The sequence below is a fragment of the Nomascus leucogenys genome, chromosome 10 (genome assembly GCF_006542625.1).
Source record: "Nomascus leucogenys isolate Asia chromosome 10, Asia_NLE_v1, whole genome shotgun sequence".
Classification (NCBI taxonomy): domain Eukaryota; kingdom Metazoa; phylum Chordata; class Mammalia; order Primates; family Hylobatidae; genus Nomascus; species Nomascus leucogenys.
Window position 1 is genome coordinate 72,042,897 of NC_044390.1, and position 24,554 is coordinate 72,067,450.

At 35.8% G+C, this 24,554-nt stretch overlaps 1 protein-coding gene across 1 annotated transcript in view; it reads right to left on the minus strand.

The window, feature by feature from the left end:
- The window catches only part of SLC41A2 (solute carrier family 41 member 2), a 153,063-nt gene that overhangs the window by 91,587 nt on the left and 36,922 nt on the right, over nucleotides 1–24,554 (minus strand). Inside the window, exons 3-4 of the mRNA XM_030821290.1 lie at nucleotides 14,756–14,863; nucleotides 1,973–2,044 (exon numbers count right to left, since the gene is read on the minus strand). Coding sequence (XP_030677150.1) covers nucleotides 1,973–2,044; nucleotides 14,756–14,863 — 180 coding nt within the window. The remainder of the gene's footprint in view (nucleotides 1–1,972; nucleotides 2,045–14,755; nucleotides 14,864–24,554) is intronic.

The window sequence follows — 24,554 nt, forward strand, 5'->3', positions numbered from 1 at the left end:
AACTACAATGAGATATCATCTCACCCCAGTTAAAATGGCTTTTATCCAAAGGACAGGCAGTAACAAATGCTGGTGAGGATGTGGAGAAAAGGGAACCCTCGTACACTGTTGGTGGGAATGTAAATTAGTACAAGCACTATGGGGAACAGTTTGGAGGTTCCTCAAAAAACTAAAAATACAGCTACCATATGATCCAACAATCCTACTGCTAAGTAGGTAATCCCAAATAAAGGAAATCAGTATGTTGAAGAGATATCTGCACTTCTACGTTTGTTGCAGCACTATTCACAATGGCCAAGATTTGGAAGCAATTAAGTGTCTATCAGATGAATGGATAAAGAAAATGTGATACTTATACAAAATGGAGCACTACTCAGCCATAAAAAAGAATATCTGTCATTTGCAACAACATAGATAGAACTGGAGGTCATTATGCTACGTGAAATAAGCTGAGCAGAAAAACAAACATCGGATGTTCTCACTTATTTATGGGATGTAAAAATCAAAACAATTGAATTCATGGAGACAGAAAGTAGAAGGATGGTTGCTAGAGGCTGGGAAGGGTAGTAGGAGGATATGGGGGAGGTAGGGATGGTTAATGAGTACAAAAAAATAGAATGAATGAGACCTAGTATTTGATAGCGTAACAGGGTGACTTCAGTCAATAATGTAATTGTACATTAAAAAATAACTACAAGAGTATAATTGGATTGTTGTAACACAAAGGATAAATGCTGGGGGGATGGATATACCATTTTAGATGATGTGATTGTTATGCATTGCAGCCTGTATCAAAACATCTCATAAATATATACACCTACTATGTATCCACAAAAATTAAAAATTGAAAGAAAAGACCAGCCTGGACAACATGGCGAAAACCCATCTCTACAAAAAGTACAAAAATTAACCAGGCATGGTGGCGCGTACCTGTAGTCCCAGCTACTTGGGCGCTAAGGTGGGAGAATCACTTGAGCCCAGGAGGTCAATGCTGCAGTGAGCCATGATTGCACTACTGCACTCCAGCCTGGGCAACAGAGCAAGACCCTGCCTCAAAAAAAAAAATAAATCAAGGAAAAATTTATTTCAAAGAAAAAAATAAATAAAAGAGAAAAGTGAAGCCCAGAAAAGTTAAATAGATTAACAAAGGTTATAAACTGTTTAATGTTAAAGCTGAGGTCAGATCTCAGATTTTCTTATTTCCACATCTGTTATCTTACAAGCAGTTGTACACGTATTCAAAAAATGTGCTTTATTTCTTTGTCCTTGAATTACATTACATGAAATTCTGTTCCTGCAACCAGGTTCTCAACATTATGTCCTAGCTGAACTAATATCAAAATTACTGTGCATTCCCTAAGCTCACACTAGCTAGAGAATTACTAGGGGTAGTCGTAGTCTTCAGTCTTAGGGATAGGAGAGGGTGAAGGAAGAAGAAAAAGAGATACTCACCTAAGATTAGAAAAAGCTGTAGATTATACACGATCTACAGTTCACAATTCAGTGTACATGTAATTGGTAAACTACTGTATTGTTTATATTAATACTAGTAACATTAACAAATTAAGGAAAACAAATATCTGACCATAATATATAGAAAAGAGCTCACTTTATCTTTAAATATCAAAGTAAAAAATAGCACTTAATGAAGTGTTAAATATTTACTAAACAGATATATTAATGCAAATTCTGGCTCTATCACACACTTATGATAGAAAATATTTCGTATATTTTTCCATATTTTGTATATATTTTTCATATTTGTAAAAATTAGTTTCTAAACAAAGAATAGCTTTAAGAGGTCATGGGTATCCATTTATTCCATCACTTTTTCAAGTACTAAATTATTGTTTTGGTGTTTCTGAAAACAATTAAAGGGTAGACTCATAGTACTAAAATTTACACCAATCTTATAGATAACACTTAAAATTTGTACACCCAAGATCTGTAAACAAATATATGTACCACTTACCTGCTTTAAAGCCAAGTTGCCAATTATTAGGTTCCACTTTTCAATGGGTGAATCCATCTTCCCAATATTTACCTGTTAAAGTGGATATTTTCATGTATCACTGAAGAAAATCTACACGCTCTCTGCTGTGTTCAAACAGCACATGAAATCTTAAAGCCCAAAATAATTCTTCAATAAATCCAATGAGTTCACATTATACTTTGAAAATAATTCTGAATTCACTACCAGTCTTTCAGCTAACACTAGGCTTGCCTAACATGTTTAGAGAAAAAAATTTTTTTTTACTTACCTGTCTTACAAGAACTAGTGGACCCGTTAGTATTACCCACTTACTCACTGATGTTATCTTACAACTAGCATCATCAGACATTACATTAGCATGCCAAATTTTGTGTATTGAGGTCCAAGGTAAATAATTACATAATTTTGATCCACTAGCAGTTAATTCCACATATAAAACTAATGTAACTTAAAGAATTATTGACCCAAAAACAAGATATAATCATTCACATGTATATAATTTATATTTGAGTCATGACTAAAACTGTTAGCAATAAAATTCATTGTTTACAAATGAATTTTGATTATGTACCGCAACTATTAAATTTTACACATCTTTCTGCTAAATGGAAGAACACTCTCCAAAATAATATTATCACTCACATACTCAATTGCTCTGTGAGCTAATTCATATTTCTCAACCACTTAGGATTCAAAAAGTGTATTTCCAAATCTGCCAAGTTTTTCTAACATAGTTGTTTGGAAAGCAATGAACAATCATTTAGTAAAAATACTGAGTTGCATTTCAATTACTCATCATCTGCTTTGTCATGAAAGACTTTCTTTCAAATGATCTATAGATAAGTGGATAAAGAGGAAGGTAAGTAAGAGTTGTTATTCATGGGTGGTTTTAACCAGGTACAGTCTAGAATTTAGGTCACTGGCTTTAGACAAGCAGGTTAAGTGCTATATAAACATTTCCTCTATCAATCTGGAAAACAGATTCTATTCTGTAATCTCACTGTGGACTTTAGTCTCAAAGCATCCAGCAAATGCAAACATTGAGATTTCTCAGTATTTCAGAATAATTATTAATGCAGTCTTTATTTACATATTTCTTTGCTAAGCCTGGGAATCTAAATCATTGGTGAAATTCATGTTTGTAGTTCTAACAACCTGGGGCTTTGCTCAAGTGATTAATAAGGTACAAGCAATGTTTACAGAGTGAACCTACCTCAGGTTTAGAGTTCAAGAAATAGGAATGAGTGAAATTAGTGTTATTTTTAAATAACTCTTAGAAAGATGTCTATATCTATAGGAAGCAATCTAAAATGATTCAATGAAAAAGTATAAGACATCAAGACTCCAGGGTTGCTTAATAACCAATGGAAACATACATACATTCGGGTCTAGGAAAAGATCAAGAAAGGTAGGAGTTACAGAATGAGTGAGTGCTATGAATTGGGTTTGCAACTGTGCCACATTAATTTGTCATTATCACCACTAGTCCCTTCTAAGGCTTGGAGCTACATTCCCCAAAATCCCCTCCCCTATAGCTTCAGGTGACAGTCTACCAGTGAGAAGAACTCGCCTAAGATTTGAAAGTCACCAGTGAAGCAAAGACTATTATTTTTGGAAGGTGATCAGACACACAGGTGTCCAGATTTCCTCGCTGTAATGCATGCATGGCTTTCTTTCCTGCTCCAGGGCTTCAGGCGGCTTCTCTGAGTTTCCTACCACAGATCTTCATTTCTCCAACTTCTCCTACAGTCATGTAACCCCAAATTTCTCTATTAAATTCCCTATTGATTCAATACATACCATGGCTCTGTTTTCCTGACCAAACCCAGAGTGACACTTTTCTTTTTTTTTTTTTTTTTTTTGAGATAGTCTTACTCCGTCACCCAGGCTGGAGTACAGTGGCATGATCTTGGCTAACTGCAACCTCCACCTCCCAGGTTCAAGCAATTCTCCTGCCTCAGCCTCCCAAGTAGCTGTGATTACAGGTGCCCACCACCACGCCCAGCTAATCTGTGTATTTTGGTAGAGACAGGGTTTCACCATGTTGGCCAGGCTGGTCTTGAACTCCTGGCCTCAAGTGATTTGCCTGTCTTGGCCTCCCAAAGTGCTGGGATTATAGGAATGAGCCACCACACCCAGCGTCACTTTTCAATTAATCAGTTTCTTTTTTTTTTTTTCATGATCTCTAGGGTGGTACTAATCAATTAATTTGTTTTGTAAATGATGAAGATCACTTTCTCTGAGTCCCTTCCTAATCTAGAAGTCTCTGAATCTTTACTCTTCTTAGTCTAAGATAAAACAACAAATAACAAATTAAAACAATGTATGACATAAAATAAAAAATAAAATGTAGACTATATTTATAAACAATAACTTTTTTTTATAAAGCAAAGATTTTCAGGAGTAAGAATTTTTTTAAAAAGTAAACTAAAGAGAAATGTTGCCCCAAATTTACCTTGTTAGGGAAAATACGTATAGTATAGGCTTGCATTGGCATGTGGATAGAGGTATGGCAGGACACAGAAAATTGGTTTTGTTGCCTCCATCTTGTAAAAACTACATCAACAGTTGTGCTGACCCACCTACTGTCCAGTGGTTTAGGGTTAATATGAGCCATCTAATTTTTTTCTAAAGTGGAGAGGGAGAAGTATGAGTGTTCTGTGTAAAGGCCTTTGTTAGACTTACTTTTATTAGATTAGCCGACCTGATGGTGCCCAGCTAGACAAACCTAGAGCTTAGAAGGTGATAAAATATAATACGGCATGATCTAGTAAAGACTTCTTTGTAACCCAGTTTTATTTAAATTATGTATATCTTAAAGTATTAGAAAAACAGGCCAATATTTTTGCAGAGACATCAACTAATTTTTTAGGAAACAGTAAAGCTGAGGTGGCCGGAGCCTGAAGATGTGTTATGTTTGGCCAACACAGTGGTTTTAAAATTTTTGAATCTGAATGCCTTTAGGTGGAATCTGCCATCTCTAGTTTTTATAATCCCAAAAGCCTTCTTCTGCATAAACAGACGTTACTTATCTGACACTGAGACATATTAGTTATAAGCAAGACTTAGGATTTATTGGAGCTAAATATAAAAGTGGTCTTGGATGACCTTGAAATTATAGATTTATAAATATAGCCACTACAATTAATACTAGAAAAAAATGTTTAATGAATAAATACTTGAAACAAAGGTACTGAAAGTCTCCATTGGTGTATTATTTTAAAAAACATGTATTAACTATATGTGCAAAAAAATAGATACATTTTTTTAAAAACCAGAAAGTTACCATTGTTACTTCCAAGTGTTAGGTGCATGGATAATTTTTAATTTTTACTTTGTCCTTTAGTGATTTTTTCAAATTTTTACCACTGAACATGTAGTGCCAGTATAATCATTTTATTTAAAAACAGGTATTTGCAAAAGAAATATCTAATAAAGGGCTGCTATCCAAAATACACAAAGAATTCTTAAAATTCAACAATAACAAACAATCCAATTTAAAAAGTGGGTCAAAGACATTAACAGACACCTCACCAAAGAAGATATACAAATGGCAAATAAGCATTTGAAAAGATGCTCCACATCATATATCAGAGAAATGCAAATTAAGACAAGATAGCACTATACACCTATTAAAATAGCCAAAAGCCAGAACACTGACAATACCAAATGCTGGTGACAATGTAGAGCAACAGGAACTCTCATGCATTGCTGGTGTAAAGGCCTTTGCTAGGCCTACTGTTACTAGATTAGTTGACCTTATGGTGGGAATGCAAAATGGTACTCTTCACTCGAGAACTTCCATTTAATTCTTTTTTTATAGTTACTAGTTCTCTTTTAAGGCTCCCTATCTGAACACTCATTAAAACATATTTGTCTTTATTTGAACATATTTTCCTTTAGTTCTTTGAACATATTCGGACTAGTGGCTTTAAAGACTTTATTCAATCTAATATCTGGGCCTAATTAGAATCATTTTTTATTAACTGAATATTAATCATACTTTTCTTGAATATCAATCACACTTTTCAGTTTCTTTGCACATCTAGTGATTTTGGGTTAAAAACCAGACAGTGTAGATAATATGTTGTAGTGACTCTGGATACTTTTATGCTCTTGTGATGATAACTGAGCTTTCATTCTAACAGGCAGTTAACTTGACTAGACTCAAACTAGGCTTTTGTCTCTCCCATAGAGTGAAGCACCTCATCTCTCTGCTTGGTTCTTTCAGCTACCAATAAATGCCTTTTAGTATAGCCCTTTGAAGGTCTCTTCTGTACCTGTGCAGTTTAAACAAACTACACAACCGAAGATTTGGGCACAATTTGTGCTCAGATTTCAGGGCTCACTCTCTATGCAATTCTCTTGCGTGTGAGATTTCTTTATAAGTTTCCATATGCTGTCAGCTCCCAACTCTGTCATCTGATAATCCAAGCCACTAAAATTTCAACTTTCTGCCACTATAGCTATGCATAGGTCTCAGAAGACACTCAGTCAACAAACACAGAAATCTTAACCAGTGTATTTGTTTTTCAAGTGTAGGCCCCTCTCACATTTCTGCCTACTTCGTTGTTGTTGTTGTTGTTGTTGTTGTGGCTGTTGTTGTTACCAGACTCATTTAGGTTATTCCTATGTAAATGCACTTTAGTACTTGGTCAAAGATTTCACCAGATCGTATACTCAGATTTTGGATCTCTCCTTTTCTGCACTTCTAGAATCTCCTCCCTTAATTCTCAGCCACTCTGCCAGCTCTGAACTCTGCTTTGAGCTAATAAGACTATCAGTTTTCTGCCATATGAGATCCAGGGATAGGGGAATTCCCTCAGGCAAAAACATCACAAACTTTGCAATTGTTATGCATTGTAGTATGGTCTTTCAAAGGTAAACCCTACTTTCTACCTGCTTCTGATCACTTTCCATTGCCTTCAAATAGTTTTCCAGATTTTATAATTGTTAATCTCTGGAGGCTTCATCCAACAATTTCATTCTGCCATTAATTAGAATTAGAAACACTGTTACATATTTTCATATGCTTGAAATATTTTATAATAAAACATTGTACACAAAAACACACACACAAATAGCTGTCTGAGTGTACAGAGATGATATATATGTTCATTTTCTTGATTATGATGGTAGTTTTTACAGGTATATATTATATATCTAAACTCAGCAAATTGTAGACTTTAAAATTGCAGTTTATTGTATGTCAATAAAGCTGCAAAAATGGGGAGGAAAACCTAATTGATTAAAAATCTAGTTGACTATAACAGTTTTCAATTATACATAAATAGTTCTACTCCACAAAGCTATGGCTAGGGACTGATATTTATAACTTAAGAAAGACACTTTAAAGTGAGGAACTAACAGGAATATGCAGTTCCACTTGTATCTAGCAATCAGGTGTATAACAAGAACATAGAGAATTATGCCAAATTTAGGAAATAATACTGAGATTGTAATTATATCTAAATTGTGCCATAGTTATTAATACCATTATCTAGGTTTTAATTTGCCTTTATTTTAGAACTTTTAGAATCTGAATTGGAAATCTAACTTAAAGTTATTAGGGAAGACATTTTGCCAACTTCTTCATATCCCTCCACTGAAATGTAAGCTCAACAAAGGCAGAAACATTTTCTGTTTTGTTCATTACTGATCTTCTGGCACACACAGCAGTGCTTGACATATAGTAAGGGCTCAAAAATGTTTTTGCAATTAATGAATGAGAAAGGTAGAGTGTTACTAAATAATTTAGATAGTCAATCAAGTGTTCTCTGAGAAGAGGTTTGAGGCAATAGAAATCAGTTTTGCCTACAGTAGAAAAGTACTAATCAAATCATGCTGGGTGATTTGCTCCTGGGAAATAGTTTTACAAACTGTTTTTTTTAAAAAAAATACTGTTTTTAGGGCAGTGAACATCATTTTTTACTCCTTTATACCTAACATTCAAAAGCTGAAAATTTTAGACCTCAAACAATAGAAAAACTCAACAATTTATAGGATCACTGTACTTGATTCATTTTCCAATTATATACTACTATTACATATCTATAATATCGACTATAATTTCATATATACTATTGAAAAGATTAAAATCCAGGAAAAAAATTATTCAAGTTAATCATCATACCTTTAGAAACAAGTTTTGACTCAAGTAAGATGGCAAGATAAAGTTGATTTGGATACATCATTTTTTAATTCCCTTGTAAAAATGGAAACCTATTTTTATTTATTTATTTATTTATTTATTTATTTATTTAAAGACCAGGGTCTCACTCTGTTGCCCAGGCTGGAGTGCAGTGGCCCTATCTCAGTTCACTGCAACCTCCTCCTCCCAGGCTCAAGCAATCCTCCTGCCTCAGCCTCCCAAGTAGCTAAGACCGCAGGTGTGTGCCACCAAGCCCAGCTAATTTTTTTTTATTTTTTGTAGAGATGAGATTTCACCACCTTCCCCAGTCCGGAAACCTATTTTATTGAAATATCTTTTTATCTGTGAACGTTTGGTCTTTAGGTTTATAGAATAACAAGCTTTAAAAACAAATGACCTTCCACAGATTGAATAAGTAGACTTTATCTTATGATATTTTATGTTTTAAGTTCTTTATCTTTATACTTATCAAAGGCCTTCCTTATAATCTTATAAGCTCATTAATCCTGATTCTCCCTCAGATAATCATAAAAATGAGAAAGGACCCTTGAATGGAGCAAAAAGATTAAAGTAACCATTGATTGGCCTTCTATAGCTATAATTATTTTTCTCCTAATTTTACAAGTGAAAACAAATACTACAAAAAAATGTAAAATGTTTAAAAGCATTATTGTTTTTGCACATAAATGAAAAAAACAGCTTTCAAATAGTGACTGCTTTAAGTTAAAAAGAAAACTATACTAATTCACCCTTCTCCCTGGAACCATTGAGTACAGTTAGAAATCTGCTTCAGTAGTCCCAATTATAAACAACAAGCAAAAAAATTAAGGTGGTGACAGGTGGGGCATAAGGAAAAAGAAAGAGGAATTTCATAGGCAGAACTGATAGACTGGACAGTAACGGGATAGAGAGTGAAGAGGGACAAGGTGATTGGTAATGTTAATAAACTGATAGGAAATACAGAAAAAAGAGTATGGCTGGAAATAAGAGAAACTAATGAGTTTAGTTTAGAATGTATTGAGTGGTATCCAAAAGGCAACTGAAAATTCAGCTCTCAAAGTCAGGAAAGAGTCTGTAGGTACGGATCTGAGAACAGCAATGTGCAAGCAGTGCTGGACTACACAAAATTACTGAGGAAGAACATGTTGAACAAGGTACTAAAATTTCAAGAAAACCTCAAATTTAGAGGATGAGCAAAGAAAAACAAAAGACATAGAATAACAAGCAGCGGTGAAAGAGGTGGGAGAATGAGAAGACAGTGGGGTCTCAAAGCCAAGGGCTATAAAGTTTTCAACTAGAAAATAATCAGTGAAGAGTCCAGAGAAGATGAGGCTTTCAGGATTTTGCTACCAAGAAGTCATTAACTTAGAGTTTCTTAACAGCCCATAGAGTATCAGAACTGAAATATACCCAACACTTCTCCAGCATTCTATAAGAACTGTAGTTTTCTACCCAGCAAACTTGAGATCTAGTTCTCTAAGCAATAAAAACACCATAAACTAGAAGAATATACCATGTTATCATAACTTAGCACCACAAGTTGCTACTTTCCCATCTACTAATTTGTTTGCTTTTACTCCTCTCAGATCCAGGAAGAATTTTTAGTGATGGCTCCTAGTGTTTAATTTCAGTTAATCCATCAATCAATTCTGTTGATTCTCTCTGAAAATTAATTCTGGACTCCAACTACCTCTCACTACATTCCCTGTTACCATCTTGAATATCATCTCTAAGCTATTATTGCAACAGACTCCCAATCAGTCTCCCTGCTTCAGTCCTTGGCCCCCTATACCCATATCTCAATGCAGCAGTCAAAATAATCTGTTAAAAAATATCCATCAGATCACATTAACTCCTCTGTTTAAAACCTTCCATTGGTTTCTTATCTCACAAAGTAGGCAAATCCGTATATAATCTGGCCTCCGGCTCGTCCCCTAAAATTGTCCCCCCTCACTCTCTTGGTCCCAGCCCTATTGGCCTCCATGCTCTTTATCTAACACAGTGGTTTTCAAACCTCAATGTGTATCAGAATCATCTGGAGAGTATGTTAAAATTTAGATTGCTGAGCCACACCACTGGAGTTTCTAATTTAGTAGTTTTGGAGTGGGGCTGAGAATTTGTATTTCTAACAAGTTGCTGATGCTGCTGATCAGAAGAGCACACTTTGAGAACTACTGATCTAACATACCAATGACAGTCCTGCCTCTGGCCCTTTGCATTGCCTGGGGCATTCCTATCACAAATGGCCTCAACGCTTCTTATTTACATTTTCTTATTTCCTTATAATGTTTTCTTATTTCCTTGACTGAACTGTCTTCTTATCAGTAGCACAGCTCTCAACCAATGGAAGCTGGCAGCTCTACCCCTACCTCTCTAAAGAAAGACTAAGTTACATCACCCTGCAGCAGAGTAAAGACCATAGACGGCAAGCTTCTCCCCTGTGCTGAGCTTCTAATCAGCTCTGGAGACTCCTTCTCTTAAATATGGACAGATACATATAACCAGACATTTGAGAAAAATACCTAGTGTAAAATATAGACACCACAACAAATTAACTAAGGTTAAAAAAAAGATTAAATTCACCTTCATTCAGGTTTAATGGTAGTATGTGATCAAATTGAACAGCAAATATCATTTGCAGCATATTGTTTTTTAACCAGATTCCCTATAGCATGGCCTATTTCAAAACAGACTGATGTTTTAAATCTATTGTTATTCTGGATAATGCTCAAGAACGATGCTTTTGAAATATTTTCTTTGAGGTAAGCTAGCCAAAACTTCACTTTTCCTGCCAAAGTTATCAAGTTGCTTAAATTCTTGTATGCTTAACTGTATTTATCAGAGCAAAGTTCATTTTCCAACAAATGAAACTAAAGCCACCTTTTAACTCCCATTCAAATAACTTTCTTCTTCAAATGTTGCCACTTTTGTTTCTCAAGGCCTCTTCATTCTCTTCTCCTGCCAAAAAGCCTCTTGGATTGAGTTCTATCTACCAAGGTAATCCACCAGTTCTTATAACATAATACAAGTAGGAAAAGATGAAACACATGCATATAATTTCACTAATTCTCAAAATCTCAGTAAGACTACATAAAAGTTTTTTTGTTTTTTCTTCTTAAAGATAAAAGCTAGAGATATACTTGACACACATTGCAGCTGGATGCCAAATGGTCAAGTGTTGAAATCAACATTCAGCTGACACCAAATGTCACCATTATATAAGGAAATACTGGGATACAGGAACAAATATAAATCTTAGATTACATGCTCCAGACACCTGAGACCAAGGTATCTCAAGTTAGTGTTCCTGAAGGCAGACCATGCCACCATTAGGTGCCAATGAACCCCAGGAGCGCCAAGGGGTGGGTGTTTGTTGGAGGTGTAGATGGAGCTTGGACATGGGGCCTTGGTGTATGTGTGAGGTCTTTCAAAATGCAGTACCTATTGCCTAAGGTGGGAAGGGAATTGGGGCAGGCCTCAGACCAGTGGGTGGCTCAGTGGCTCTCTCTACAACACCATGTTCCAAAACAGAACCCAAGAAGTCCAAAAATTCTAAATCTGATCTTGGACTTCCAGGTATTCCTAAGGATATATTTGTCAAGGTACACAGAAAGAGAAAATATTTAAGTGTGTAAGTTTGTTGTATAATTTTAAACTATGTAGACATATGTTATATAGGTCTCCATTTGTATTGCTACCCCAAGCCTAGCTACTAAATGCTTAAAAGGCATGTTAAAAGCCCAGCTGTCTAGAATGCTTATAAATATTTGACATTGTTACATTTATTAAATACAATAGTAACCAGGATTGATTTTTCCTCAGATTCCGATATGGCTGACTCACCTTTACTATTCAGGTTCCAGCTTACATATACCTCCTCAGAGAAGTCTTTCCTGACCACATTGTATAAAACAGCCCTCAGGAATCATCCGTCATCACATTATCCGGTTTGATTTTCTTACTTCCCTTACCGATATCCAAATTTATGCAAATTCCATCACAGCAGAGACCTTGCCTGCCTTGTTATTCATGTATAGACTAATGGATTCTTATTTTTTTCCATGGGTTATATATAATCTGTAACTGTCATAATCTATTGTATGGCTCCAATTTTCCAAGATCTGGCCAGTATGTCACTCATTATCCTTTTGACATGTCCCCATCTTTTTTTTTTTTTTTTTTCATTTTTAGCACTTCTTTACTTTCTGGCACCATAAGATATTTGAGGTTCACTGTATACTTTTCTGCTTCAGCCCAAGGAGCTCCTATTACTTTTTTCAATCCTTTTAATATTCAATAATTACAATGGCTACATACTATAGACTAAAGTGAATTTACTAAAGTAATTCTTCTCTATGAGTTTGGCTCTACCTAAGTGGCTGACTGATACCCCCAAACATCATCTATAGTTTACCAACTAACTACAATGGAAAAGCATTATATCTGTAAATAATAATGTTTGAAATAACATTTAAATATTTTAAATATTAAGTGCCAAAAGTATTGGTGCTAAGACCAAGACCTTAGCAGATCATTCTTACAAAGTACATAGGGAAGCTATTAGGTTTTTGTTACTGATGTTATTTATTGGTTTTATAAATTCTGACAGAGTTACCCTGTGCAAGTAAAAGGAACATTCTGGAATGTAACTTATTCCACTATATGTAGAGCTGTGTGTCCTCAGGAAAGTTACTCAACTGCTCTAAGCTTCAATTCCTACTCTGTAAAGCAGGATAACAGTGCTTTTTCCATAGGGTTGGTATAAGATATCCCTGGAAAGCAGTTAGCAAAGGACCTGGCATATAAGAGCTCACTAATACCAGATATTTCATTATTGTCCTCTGCAGATATAGCTATATGACCTTTTATATACTATATAAAGAAGGAACTTACAAAGTTCCATAGGGTACATGAGCCATTTTCCCTTAATTAAGCAAACCAGGCCAGGCACAGTGGCTCACACCTGTAATCCCAGCACTTTGGGTGGCAGAGGCAGGTGGATCACCTGAGGTCAGGAGTTCGAGACCAGCCTGACCAACATGGTGAAACCCCGTCTCTACTAAAGATACAAAAATTAACTGGGCATGGTGGTGCATGACTGTAATCCCAGCTACTTGGGAGGCTGAGGCAGGAGAATCGCTTGAACTCAGGAGGCAGAGGATGCAGTGAGCTGAGATCACGCCACTGTACTCCAGTCTGGGCAACGACAAGATTCTGTCTCAAAAAAAATAAAAAATTAAGCAAACTAGTAATGTTAATAAAACATTATTTTATGCATTTTCTTTCCAAGCATCTGCTTTACTCAAGAAACTTTAGGAAACTGGCAGTTGCCTGGGTGGAAAAAGGGGAGAGGAGAAGTGGGACAGAGGGTGGAGAGTCCTCCTATCAACAGCACAGTTGTTCAGCTCCCACTTCTTGATTACCTTTAGATACATAAATTTTTTCCTAATTGATAGATGGATCAACTCTATCTTGCTCTATCTTCTTTAAAGGAAAAAAACTTTATATACTAAATGAATTTCAATTAGTAATCTTATCTGGTGACTTAGTTAAGTTTTGGCTAGCATTTCATATGCAGATAGCTCACTGAAGTGAACCTCACTGGCTACGTGGTTTTAACCATAACTTGGTTCCACAATGGCAAACCCCAAACATATTATAATAAGATAACAATGTCCTTTTGAGCTTCTAAAAATAACTCAGAACTCTGCTACTGGCAGTATTTTTTAAAATGTTTATGCTTTTCGAATGACAATTTTGCAATATGTAGCTAAAGACTTAAAAGTACAGATTTCTTTTTTCTGAATAGTAATTACAATCCTAGAATGGGCCCTAAAAAAATAAGAATGGAAAAATGTATGTACAAGAATATTCATCACAACATTGTTTATAATAGAAGAATGTTAGAAGGAGTTTAAACATCCAATAATAGATGACGAAGTAAACTGTAGTAGAGCTATACAACAGAAAAGCACATATTCAATAATGACACAGATGTACATTTACTGATATGGAAAGATGATCATGATGTATTTTTAAATGGAGATCACACATTATAAATGAGAATATATAGAATTCTAGTTCTTTTTTAGAATACACGGTATGTATTTACATTATGATATACCTAACTACATATAAGTATAGATACGTAGGTATAGAAGGATCTGTACCAAAGTATTAGTAGAGGTTATATTTAAGTGGATAATTAGGGGTAGCTTTAGATTTTCTTTTCTATATTTTTCCCTTTTCTTTAGTTTTTATAATAAGAATGTATTACCTCTACAATTACAGAAAGTTTAAATACCAATCAACCAACCATCGAACCACAAAGAATCTCAATATCTGATTTACCCCATGCCTTAAGCATTGATGATAAATGCCAGAATGTCCTGGCATCAAAGGAGGCAAGTAACTACTTCCTGGGATAAAAGAGGGCCTATAATTATCAGATGAGACAATATTTCAGAATATGATATCAGGCATAACTACTTAGCACAGCCCTGAAGTGCAGAAGCATATCAGAGAAAGAAATATTTTCCTGATACAAGTTCCCCTTAACAGAGAGAAACAGGATAGATAATACACATAATTTGAGGTAGGAAAAAACTTACTGCAGTGGATAATCTGGATGCCAATGTCATTTCCAAGTTCCCTTTGAGACCAAGAAGAGCAGGGACTAAAATGAAAACTTCTGTAACTTTTCTGAACACCTCCCAGTGCTGTAAGAAAAAAATAAAACAAAATGTTCTGGCACTCTTTAAAAACTTTAGAACAAAGACATTTCTAAAAATCTCAGCCTTTTTCCCAACTTGGCATCTACATTTTGAATAACCACACAGTTCATGTAATCAGCGAGGACTTAGCTTAACTCCATTCTCCTGAGCTCTGAAGCTCTGAGTCACTTTAAAAGATGCTGTTAGAGTTGGGGGTCAGCTGATATGTTGCTACAACCCATTCTACATCTACTTGTTACACAACCCTCATATTCCTAAAGGTTTTACTTTATCCCTTTATGATGACAATCGTTAGACTGGCTAGTGGTTAAGAGCACAGATTCTGGAATTAGACAATTGATTTGAATCTTGCTTCCAATACTAATTACAACAAACCCACTGGAAAATTAGTGCTATTACTATCTAATTTCACAAATGAAGGAATAAAGACTCAGAGAGATTAAATTATTTCCCCAAGATCAAAAGATGGGACCTAGAGTTGACCCCAGGAGTTCTAAGTAATCCCATGTTTTAATCCCCATTTTAAGGTGTGAGGCAGAGAGGTTCATAAAAACAGCACTAAACTGGAAATAAAGTTTGTGCTTCTAGCCATGGATCTGTCATAACTTGGCTTCATGATCCTGGATGAGTCATGTATCTTTCTGATCTCAATTTCTTCATCTATTAAATGAAAATAATATCCACCCCATCTAGCCTTTGGAGAAATACCGTGTATAAATGAAAAATAAACTTCTAATGTCCCCAACCAACGGAATAGACCCCCTTCTCAGCCAAGGACATTCCAAAGTAAATCTAAAATCTAGCTTAGGCCATAATGGGAAGGGGGCTGGTCAGACATGCCTCATCATACCCTCTTCCCTTTAAAATTCAGGCATACTGGACCAACATTAACATTAAAACAGAGATCTGAAGACTGACAAAATAGACTCTTTGTAGCAATGAGATACCAAATTCCAAAGTCTTTAGTATAGCTTCACATGACAGCAGACCCTGAATGAAACTGAAGTTATTTTACCCCAAAATATATTTCTTTGACATATTTTTAATGGCCCTGCAAAGCTGTCTCTTGTGGAGAAAATCTACATCCTGTAGCAAAACCTTTTCCCTTTCCTGGTCTTTTCCTGATCCAGGAGAGATTAACTAAGAGTCTAGCAACTTCTTAAGTCTAAGAAACATTTACCATCTATTCTCTCTGAAGCCTGCTACCTGGAGGCTTCATCTGCATAGTAAGAACCTTGGTCTCCACAACCCCTTATCTTAACCCACATATTCCTTTCTATTGATTCCAGGTCTTCAAATAATTTAATTCTTTAAACCAATTGCCAATCAGAAAATCTTTGAATCCACCTATGACGTGGAAGCCCCCACTTTAAGTTGTCCCACATTTCTGAACCAAACCAATGTATAACTTATATGTATTGATCGATGTCTGCCTGTAACTTCTGTCCCCCTAAAATGTACAAAATCAAGCTACAACCCAACCATATTGGGCACATGTTCTCCATACCTCCTGGGGCTGTATCACAGGTCATGATCCGTAACTTTGGCAAAATAAACTTCTAAATTGAGGCCTGTCTTGGATGATTTTGGTTTACATATGATAATGAAAATACCAGATATTAAAGATACATATAAAGATATTAAAGATATAAATATCTTAATAACACAAAGTGACATTTTACAAGTGCTATTAAGAGGTGATTGTCCCAGTAAGATATTTTATGAGCTAGGCATATTAACTTTATATCAAAAAGTATCAAAAATATACATGTTGTCAAGAATACCAAGACAGATGAGAAAAGTAAAACTTATATCTATCAGATAAACGAAGGAAAATTTTGACTTGTTCCCAAACTTTCCCTAGGCTGTTCCAAACAGATGTAGAACTGGGGGGCCTAAAGAGACCTCAGAAAATATTTATCAGATCGGTCTTCTGTAAAATCCTGGTTCAAAGAGTTCACAAGGGAAAACCCTCTAATTGGGTTCAAGCCAATTAAGGATGGGCCTAAAAAAGCACTGGGGGGGTTCAATGGCACCCCAGATTATTAGTCTTAAAAACTAACCAGCAAACAATTTTGTCCATGTTTTATGATGGGCTAACAATTCTGATGTGCCAGTGAAATATGTATCTTTCAAAGACATTGGTAGCAATGATGATAATGATGAATAACAGATAATAACAAATATTAATAATATCTAACATTCACTGATTGTTATGTTCCAGGCATGGTTCTTTAGACTCACTCAATCTTCACAACAAACCTAAGAGATAGGTATGATTTTTATCAGATCCCAAATATAATTCAGAATACCTTTTACCTAGGTCGTCATTTTATGACACCTGCTGTGATACTGTGAAGCATATATTTGGTCTTCAACCCTGTTTCCTGGCATATATCTAAAATCGTTAGAATTTAGTGATACAGAAAGTGATGTCTTTGTGTATGCTGATTGATGACAGCTGGCAGCCCCAGGTAGCTTCAGGATAGGGGCTGGTCACCAGAAAGATCAAGGCATTATTAGAGGACTGGGACTTTCAAACTACCCTCACCCACACAAACACCTTTGGGGAGGATGGAGGGATTGAAGGTTAAGTTGACCATCGATGACCAGGGGTTTAATAAATCATGCCTACATGATGAAGCTTCATAAAAGTCCAAAGGACTTGGTTTGGAGAGCTTCCACACAGCTGAACATTTGGAAGTTCCTGGATGAGGGAGAATACAGGGAGGGCATGAAAGCTCCATGCCTCTGCCCCCATACCTCACCCTACATATTTCTTCATCTGTATTCTTTGTAATATCCTTAATGATAAACAGGTAAACATAAGTGTTTGCCTGAGTTCTGTGAGCTGCTTCAGCAGACCAATCAAGCCCAAAGAGGAGATCATGGGAACCCCAGCTTAAAACCAGTTGGTCAGAAATTCTGGCGGCCAGGACTTGCATCTGGTATCTCAAGCAGAGGACAGTCTTTTGGACTGAGCCCTCAACCTGTGGGATCTGATGCTACCTCTGGATAATGTCAGAATTGAATTGGAGGACATTAATTCTGCATCAGCCAGTGTCTGCTGCAGGATGGACTGCTTGCTTGGTGTGTGGGGTAAAACCCCCACACATTTGGTCACAGAAATCTTCTGTGTTGGTTGTTGCAACATGAAAGCATCACATGCCATCACGCTTTAGACCTGTTGGAACACACGCCTATAGGTTATTCCCTTTGGTTATTCTTTCCACATTCAATTCAAATGAAATACTTATGGGAGAATTCCTATGAAATACTTAACACCTCAGCATTGGTGTGACAACAATAAGAGCTATGAATTATTGATTTCCTATCTTGTGCCAAAAAAATCTACATTATTTTTTCCATATTAGTGAGAAATAAAAATCCAAATCCCCCAAAACCAACTGAAAGAACCCTCTTATGGCCAAGAGGACAGAGTAATCTTGAAAACTGAGTTCTCAGCCAGGACAGCATGGGAGATCAAACACATCCCATTATACCCCTTTTCCCTTGTTAACTGCCATTAGGCTTTCTTCCCTAAGGGCTAAACAGAAATCAACCTTTTCAAAAGACTCCACTGCTGATCTTGACTGCTCCCATCCTCTTTTGTAGTTTCAGCAAAACAACTGACCAGCATTCCTTCCTGATAAGAGACTGGGGATCACAGAGTGGTTCTGGCCAGTCTACATGCAACTCATGAAGGGGTACGAAGTTCCACTGCACATACACGTTTCTCTTTTCACAAATATTCATGACTCCTCTTATAGCATATTAAATACATACATTTGGCCAACCTACCCAGCATAAATTCCTATTTCCTTTTTCCCCTCCTTTGAAGTGTCTGTTTCTGGCTTCTGACTAGAGGCGATGCTTCCCAGACTGTCAGAATGGCCACCTTGCAGGCTGCAACCCTGTATGAAATATAAGGCTCTCCTTTCCAAATTTATGTACCTCATCATTCAAAAGTTAACACCAGGTTGGGCAGTGGCTCACGCCTGTAATCCCAGCACTCTGGAATGCCGAGGCAGATGGATCACTTGAGGTCAGGAGCTCAAGACCAGCCTGGCCAATGTGGTGAAACCCCATCTCTGCAAAAATTAGCTGGCACAGTGGCAAGTGCCTGTAATCCCAGCTCCTTGGGAAGCCAAGGCAAGAGAATCGCCTGAACCCAAGAGGCAGAAGTTGCAGTGGGCTGAGATTGCGCCATTGCACTCCAGCCTGGGTGACAGAGCGAGACTCTATTTCAAAAAAAAGAAAAACAAAAAGTTAACACAACCTGATGTGCTTGCAGAAGTTCCCAAACTTTCTCAGTTCATGGCATGCTTAGTATCTGAGAAATATTTTCATAGCATCCTTGGGACAAAAAGAATACCTGACAATCCTATGTATTAAGTAGTTAGGTCCAAACAACCTAGTAAGTATTTATTTCCTAACACTTTAGTAACCATTTGAAGAACTTATACAGGTAAATTGAAAGAAAAAAAAGTATTTTATGTCATTTTTTACAACCATAATTATTTACTAATGGGATATAAGTACCTGTTGGGCACTGCGCAACTTCTCAAACGTTGGAATTGGAAACTATCACCTTCATTTCCTGTTTTATGTTGATTTTTGTGTGATCTTGCTTTTTATCACAGCAATACTGAAAACCCAGTTTTGCAAAGACATATCATCCAAAGAAATGGAGTGTGATCTAATGCTGAAATGTTAAGCCACCTTGAGCTAGTAGTCTACAGTGCATCCAGGAGACATCGTTGTGTTTCCCTCAAAAACTTAAAATATCCCACAGTAACCCTGGGGTGTCTTGACACACAACTGGGAACTACGGGAAGAGTATGAAGTAGTATGCACAGGGGTCAACAGCAAGGGCTCTAGAGTCAGATCACCTTCACTGAAATTCTGACTTTACTACTTACTGTGTGATTTGGGCAAAATTATGCTTTACTTTCTGCATCTAAAATATGGACATACTTGTACCACCTCAGAAGATTCTGCTCAGGACTGTGCCTGCACATAGTAATTAATTGAGTGTTTATTAGCTGTAAGACCAGGATGCATTATCAGTTAATTTTCCTGTCAAGAGGACATAATTCAGAAAATGTCCAGAGAGGGAATGCTGAAGCAGCTAGTGCCAAAAATAATGTTCACTTACTTACAAATTTTACCATGATCCAGTATGTGCTCTGGAGCTATGAACCTGCCCGAAAGTATGACTTCTTGTCATACCTAACTTTGCACATGCATCAGTGCAGAAACTGAGGTATACATCTACAAGTCAAACATAATGTCAGATTACTTACCTAAATACTAGACTCAAAACTTAAAAATCTGTTTAAATCCACAAGAATAAACAAAAATGAAAATTCAAAATAATAAGTTGAAGAACACATCTATACACTCCTAACTTTAAAATGACAGAGAACATTTTTTAATTGGTAAAAGAAGGTTATGCAGTTAAAAAAGTACATACCCCAAATCCTTATATATGGAAAAAATTTTTATTGCATTTAAACTTAGTTTGAAAATAAACCTATTCACTTTTAAACATATGACAAAATGACCAACTTCAATCTTAATTATAGAAATACAAATGAAAAGGTGAAAAATTTTCATTGATGAGATTGGTAAAGATCAAAAAGTTGGAAAATACACTTTTGCTAAGAGTATAAGGACATAGGCACTCTTTTGCACTGCTTGTGAAAACATAAAGGTTTAACTTCTTTGGTGGAATCTGGTAATACCTATCAAATGTAAAATAACCAAAATTTTGACTCAGAATTCTACTTCTAGGAATCTGACCTATAAAAAAACTTGCATATGAGTTCAAAAACACACTCATATAATGACTCTTCTTCATCATTGTTCATAACAGCCAAAGATTTGAGGCAATTAAAATCCCCTTCATAAGGTAACTTGGCAGATTAATTATGATACATCCTTATATTAGTGCATTACCTGTCTGAGAAGAATTTGGTAAATCTGTGTGTACCTACATTGAAAGAGCTCTAAGACAAATTAAGAAGATCAAAGTGAAGAGCAACATTATAGAGTGTTACTTAGTTTTTGTTTTTTAGAAAATATATATATTAATGCAAATACATGCATTTCATGTCTGTTGGAGATACAAAAAAAAAAAAAATTAAAAACAGTCATTTCTAAGGAATGGCCCAGGGTAAGGGTGCATACAGCAGAAGACAGACTTTTTTCTCCATCACTTATTCTTCATACTGCTTAAATATGCTTAACCAGGTACACATATTACTTTTTTTAATTAAACTTTTTATTTTGAAGTAATTGTAGATTCACATGCAGTTATAAAAAACTAATACAGAGAGATCCCATGTAACCCTTACCCCGTTTTTCCCCAATGGTATCTTGCAAAACTGCAGTACAATATCACAACCAAGATATTGGCATTGATACAGTCAAGATATAGAACATTTCCATCACCACAAGGATCTCTCCTAATTCTCTTTTAGAGCCATCTCTCTCCACTACTAATACCTCCTTAACCACTGGCAACCACTAATCTGTTCTCCATTTCTATAATTTTCTCAATCAGAGAATTTTGTATGAATGAAGTAATACAATCTATAATATTTTAAGATTAGCTTTTCACTCAGCATAATTCTCTGGAGATTCATCTAGGTTGTTGCATGTGTCAATAGTTTATTTCTTTTTGTTGCTGGGTAGTAGTATTCCATCATATGAATTTACCAAAGTTTAACTCAACTGTTGAAGGACACTTCGGTTGTATCCAGTTCTTAGCCATCATGAATAATGCTACCATAACCATTCTTGTAGAGGATTTGTATGAACATAAGTCTGCATTCTCTGGGGATAATTGCCCAGGAATGCAGCTGATATGTCACATGGTAGTTAATATTTAGGGTTTGTTTTTTACAGAACTGCAAAAGTGTTTCCACAGCAGCTGTACCATTTTATATTCCCATCAGCAATTCATGATATCCTTTCTCTACATGCTAACTCCATCCAGTGTTGTCACTATGTTTTATTTTAGCCATTCCGATAGGTGTGTAGTGATAGTTCATTGTGGTTTTCATTTGCATTTCTCTAATGGCTAATGATGTTGAACTTCTTTTCATGTGTTTATCTGCCATCTGTATATGTTCTTCAGTGAACTGCTCTGGGTCTTCTGCCAATTTTCTAATTTTTTTTTTTAGCTGTTGAGATTTAAGAGTTCTTATATATACTAATCCTTTGTCAGATAGGTGATTTGAAAATATTTTTTCCCACTCTGTAGCTTGTCTTTTCATCCTTTTAGCATTGTTCAGAGTAAACTGTTTCTTTTATGAAATCCAATTTATTAATTTTTCTTTTTATGGATCATGTTTTTGGTGTCAAGTCTAAGAACTCTGCTTAGTCTGAGATCCTGAGATTTTCTCCTGTTTTTCCACTAAAGGTTTTATCATTTACATTTTATATTTAAGTGTGTGGTCCATATTGAGTTAATTTTTCTATAAAGCACAAGACTCAGGTCAAATTTATTTGTTTGCCTATGGAAGTTGAATTGCTCCAACACCATTTGCTGAAAAGGCTATTTTTTCCTCCACTGAATTGCTTTGGCACCTCTGTCAAAAATTAGTTGGATGTATTTGTGTGGGTTGTCCATTCTGTGGCATTGATCTCTGTGTCTATCCATCCTCTAATATCATGCAGTCTGGATTATTTAACTATATAATAATTCTTGAAATTTTTCCTGTCTCAAAATTGTTACAACTATCCTATTTTCTTTCCCTTTGGATATGAATTTTAGAATAATCTTATTTATATCTACAAAAAGTCTTGCTGGGATTTAAAAGGGAATTCTGTTAAACATTCAAGATGACAAAGAAAAGTAATGCAGAAATTTATCAGAGAAATTTAACAAAGAGATTGAAATAATAAAAATAAAAGAAAACAAATCTTAAAACTGAGAAATACATTTGCTGAACTGATAAATTCATTGAAAGCTCTCAACAGGAGAATGGATCAAGCAGAAGAAAGAGTCAGTGAGCTATTTGAAAATACACAGAGAAGAAAAAAAGAAAAAGAAAAACAGCCTGCGCAACAAAGCAAAACCCTGTCTCGACAAAATTTTTTTTAAATTAGCTGGATATGGGCCGGGCGCGGTGGCTCACGCCTGTAATCCCAGCAGTTTGGGAGGCCGAGGCGGGTGGATCACAAGGTCAGGAAATCGACACCATCCTGGCTAACATGGTGAAAGCCCGTCTCTACTGAAAATACAAAAAATTAGCAGGGTGTGGTGGTGGGCACTTGTAGTCCCAGCTACTAGAGAGGCTGAGGTAGGAGAATGGCATGAACCCAGGAAGCAGAGCTTGCAGTGAGCCGAGATCGTGCCACTGCACTCCAGCCTGGGCAACAGAACGAGACTCCGTCTCAAAAATAAAATAAAATAAAATAATAATAAACTAGCTGGGTATGGTGTCACATGCCTGTGGTCCCAGCTACTCAGGAACTGAGGTGGGAGGATCACTTGAGCCAAGGAATTTGAAGCTGGGCTCCAGCCTGGGAGAAAGAAACCCTGTCTCTTAAAAAAAGAAGAAGGAAAAAAAAGAACAAAGATTGTCTACAAGCTATAAAAAGCTACCTTGAAAGACCAAATCTAATAATTATTCGTATTCAAGAGGGAGTTGAGCAAGAGCAAGGAATAGAAAGCTTATTCAAAGAAATAAAAACTGAAAACTTTCCAAAACTTGAGAAAGCTATAAATATCCAGATACAATAAGTCAGAGAACACCAGATCTGACCCAAATAAGACTACCCCAAGGCATATAATAATAAAATCTCAAAAGTCAAAGAAAGAGAATCCTAAATGCAGCAAGAGAAAAAGAAGAAATAACATGTAAAGGAGCTCCAGGTCATCTGGCAACAGACTTTTCAGCAGAAACCATACAGGCCAGAAGCGGGTGAAGTAATATTTTTAAAATGCTGAAAGAAATTTAAAAAGAAAAAAAAAAAGCTACCATCCAAGAATACTATATCCAGCAAAGCTATCCTTCAAATATGAAGGAGAGAAAGTTTTTCCCAAACAAAAGCTGGGAGAATTCAGCACCTCTAGATTTGTCTTATAAGAAATACTAAAGAGAGTTCTTTGACCTGAAAGAAAAAAACACTACTGTACAAAAAGAAAACAGTTGAAGATATAAAATTCACTGGTAAAATTAAGTGCACAGCAAAATGAAGAATCCTCTAATACTGTAATTAGGGTGTGCAATCCTCTCATAACTCTAGTATGAAGCCTAAAACACAAATCTATCAAAAACAATAATAGCTACAGCAACCTGTGAAGAGATAGGCAATATAAAAATGTGAAAATTGGAATAACCAAAGGTCAAAAATGGAGGGGGTGGAGTTAAAGTGTAGAGTTTCTTAGTTTTTTCTTTGTTTCTATTATTTTCTTTGTGATCTAAGATAAGTTGTCATCTCTTTAAAATAACATTATAAGATTTTCTGTTAAGCCTTATGGTAACCACAGTGTAAAAATCTATAACTTATTCACTAAAAATAAAAAGCAGCAAATTAAAACATGCAACTAGAGAAAAATCACAAAGGAATCACAGAGGAAGATGGTAAGAAAGGAAGAGTTACAAAACAGGTAGAAAATAAGCAACAAAATGTCAGTTGTAAGTCCTTACTTAGCAATAAT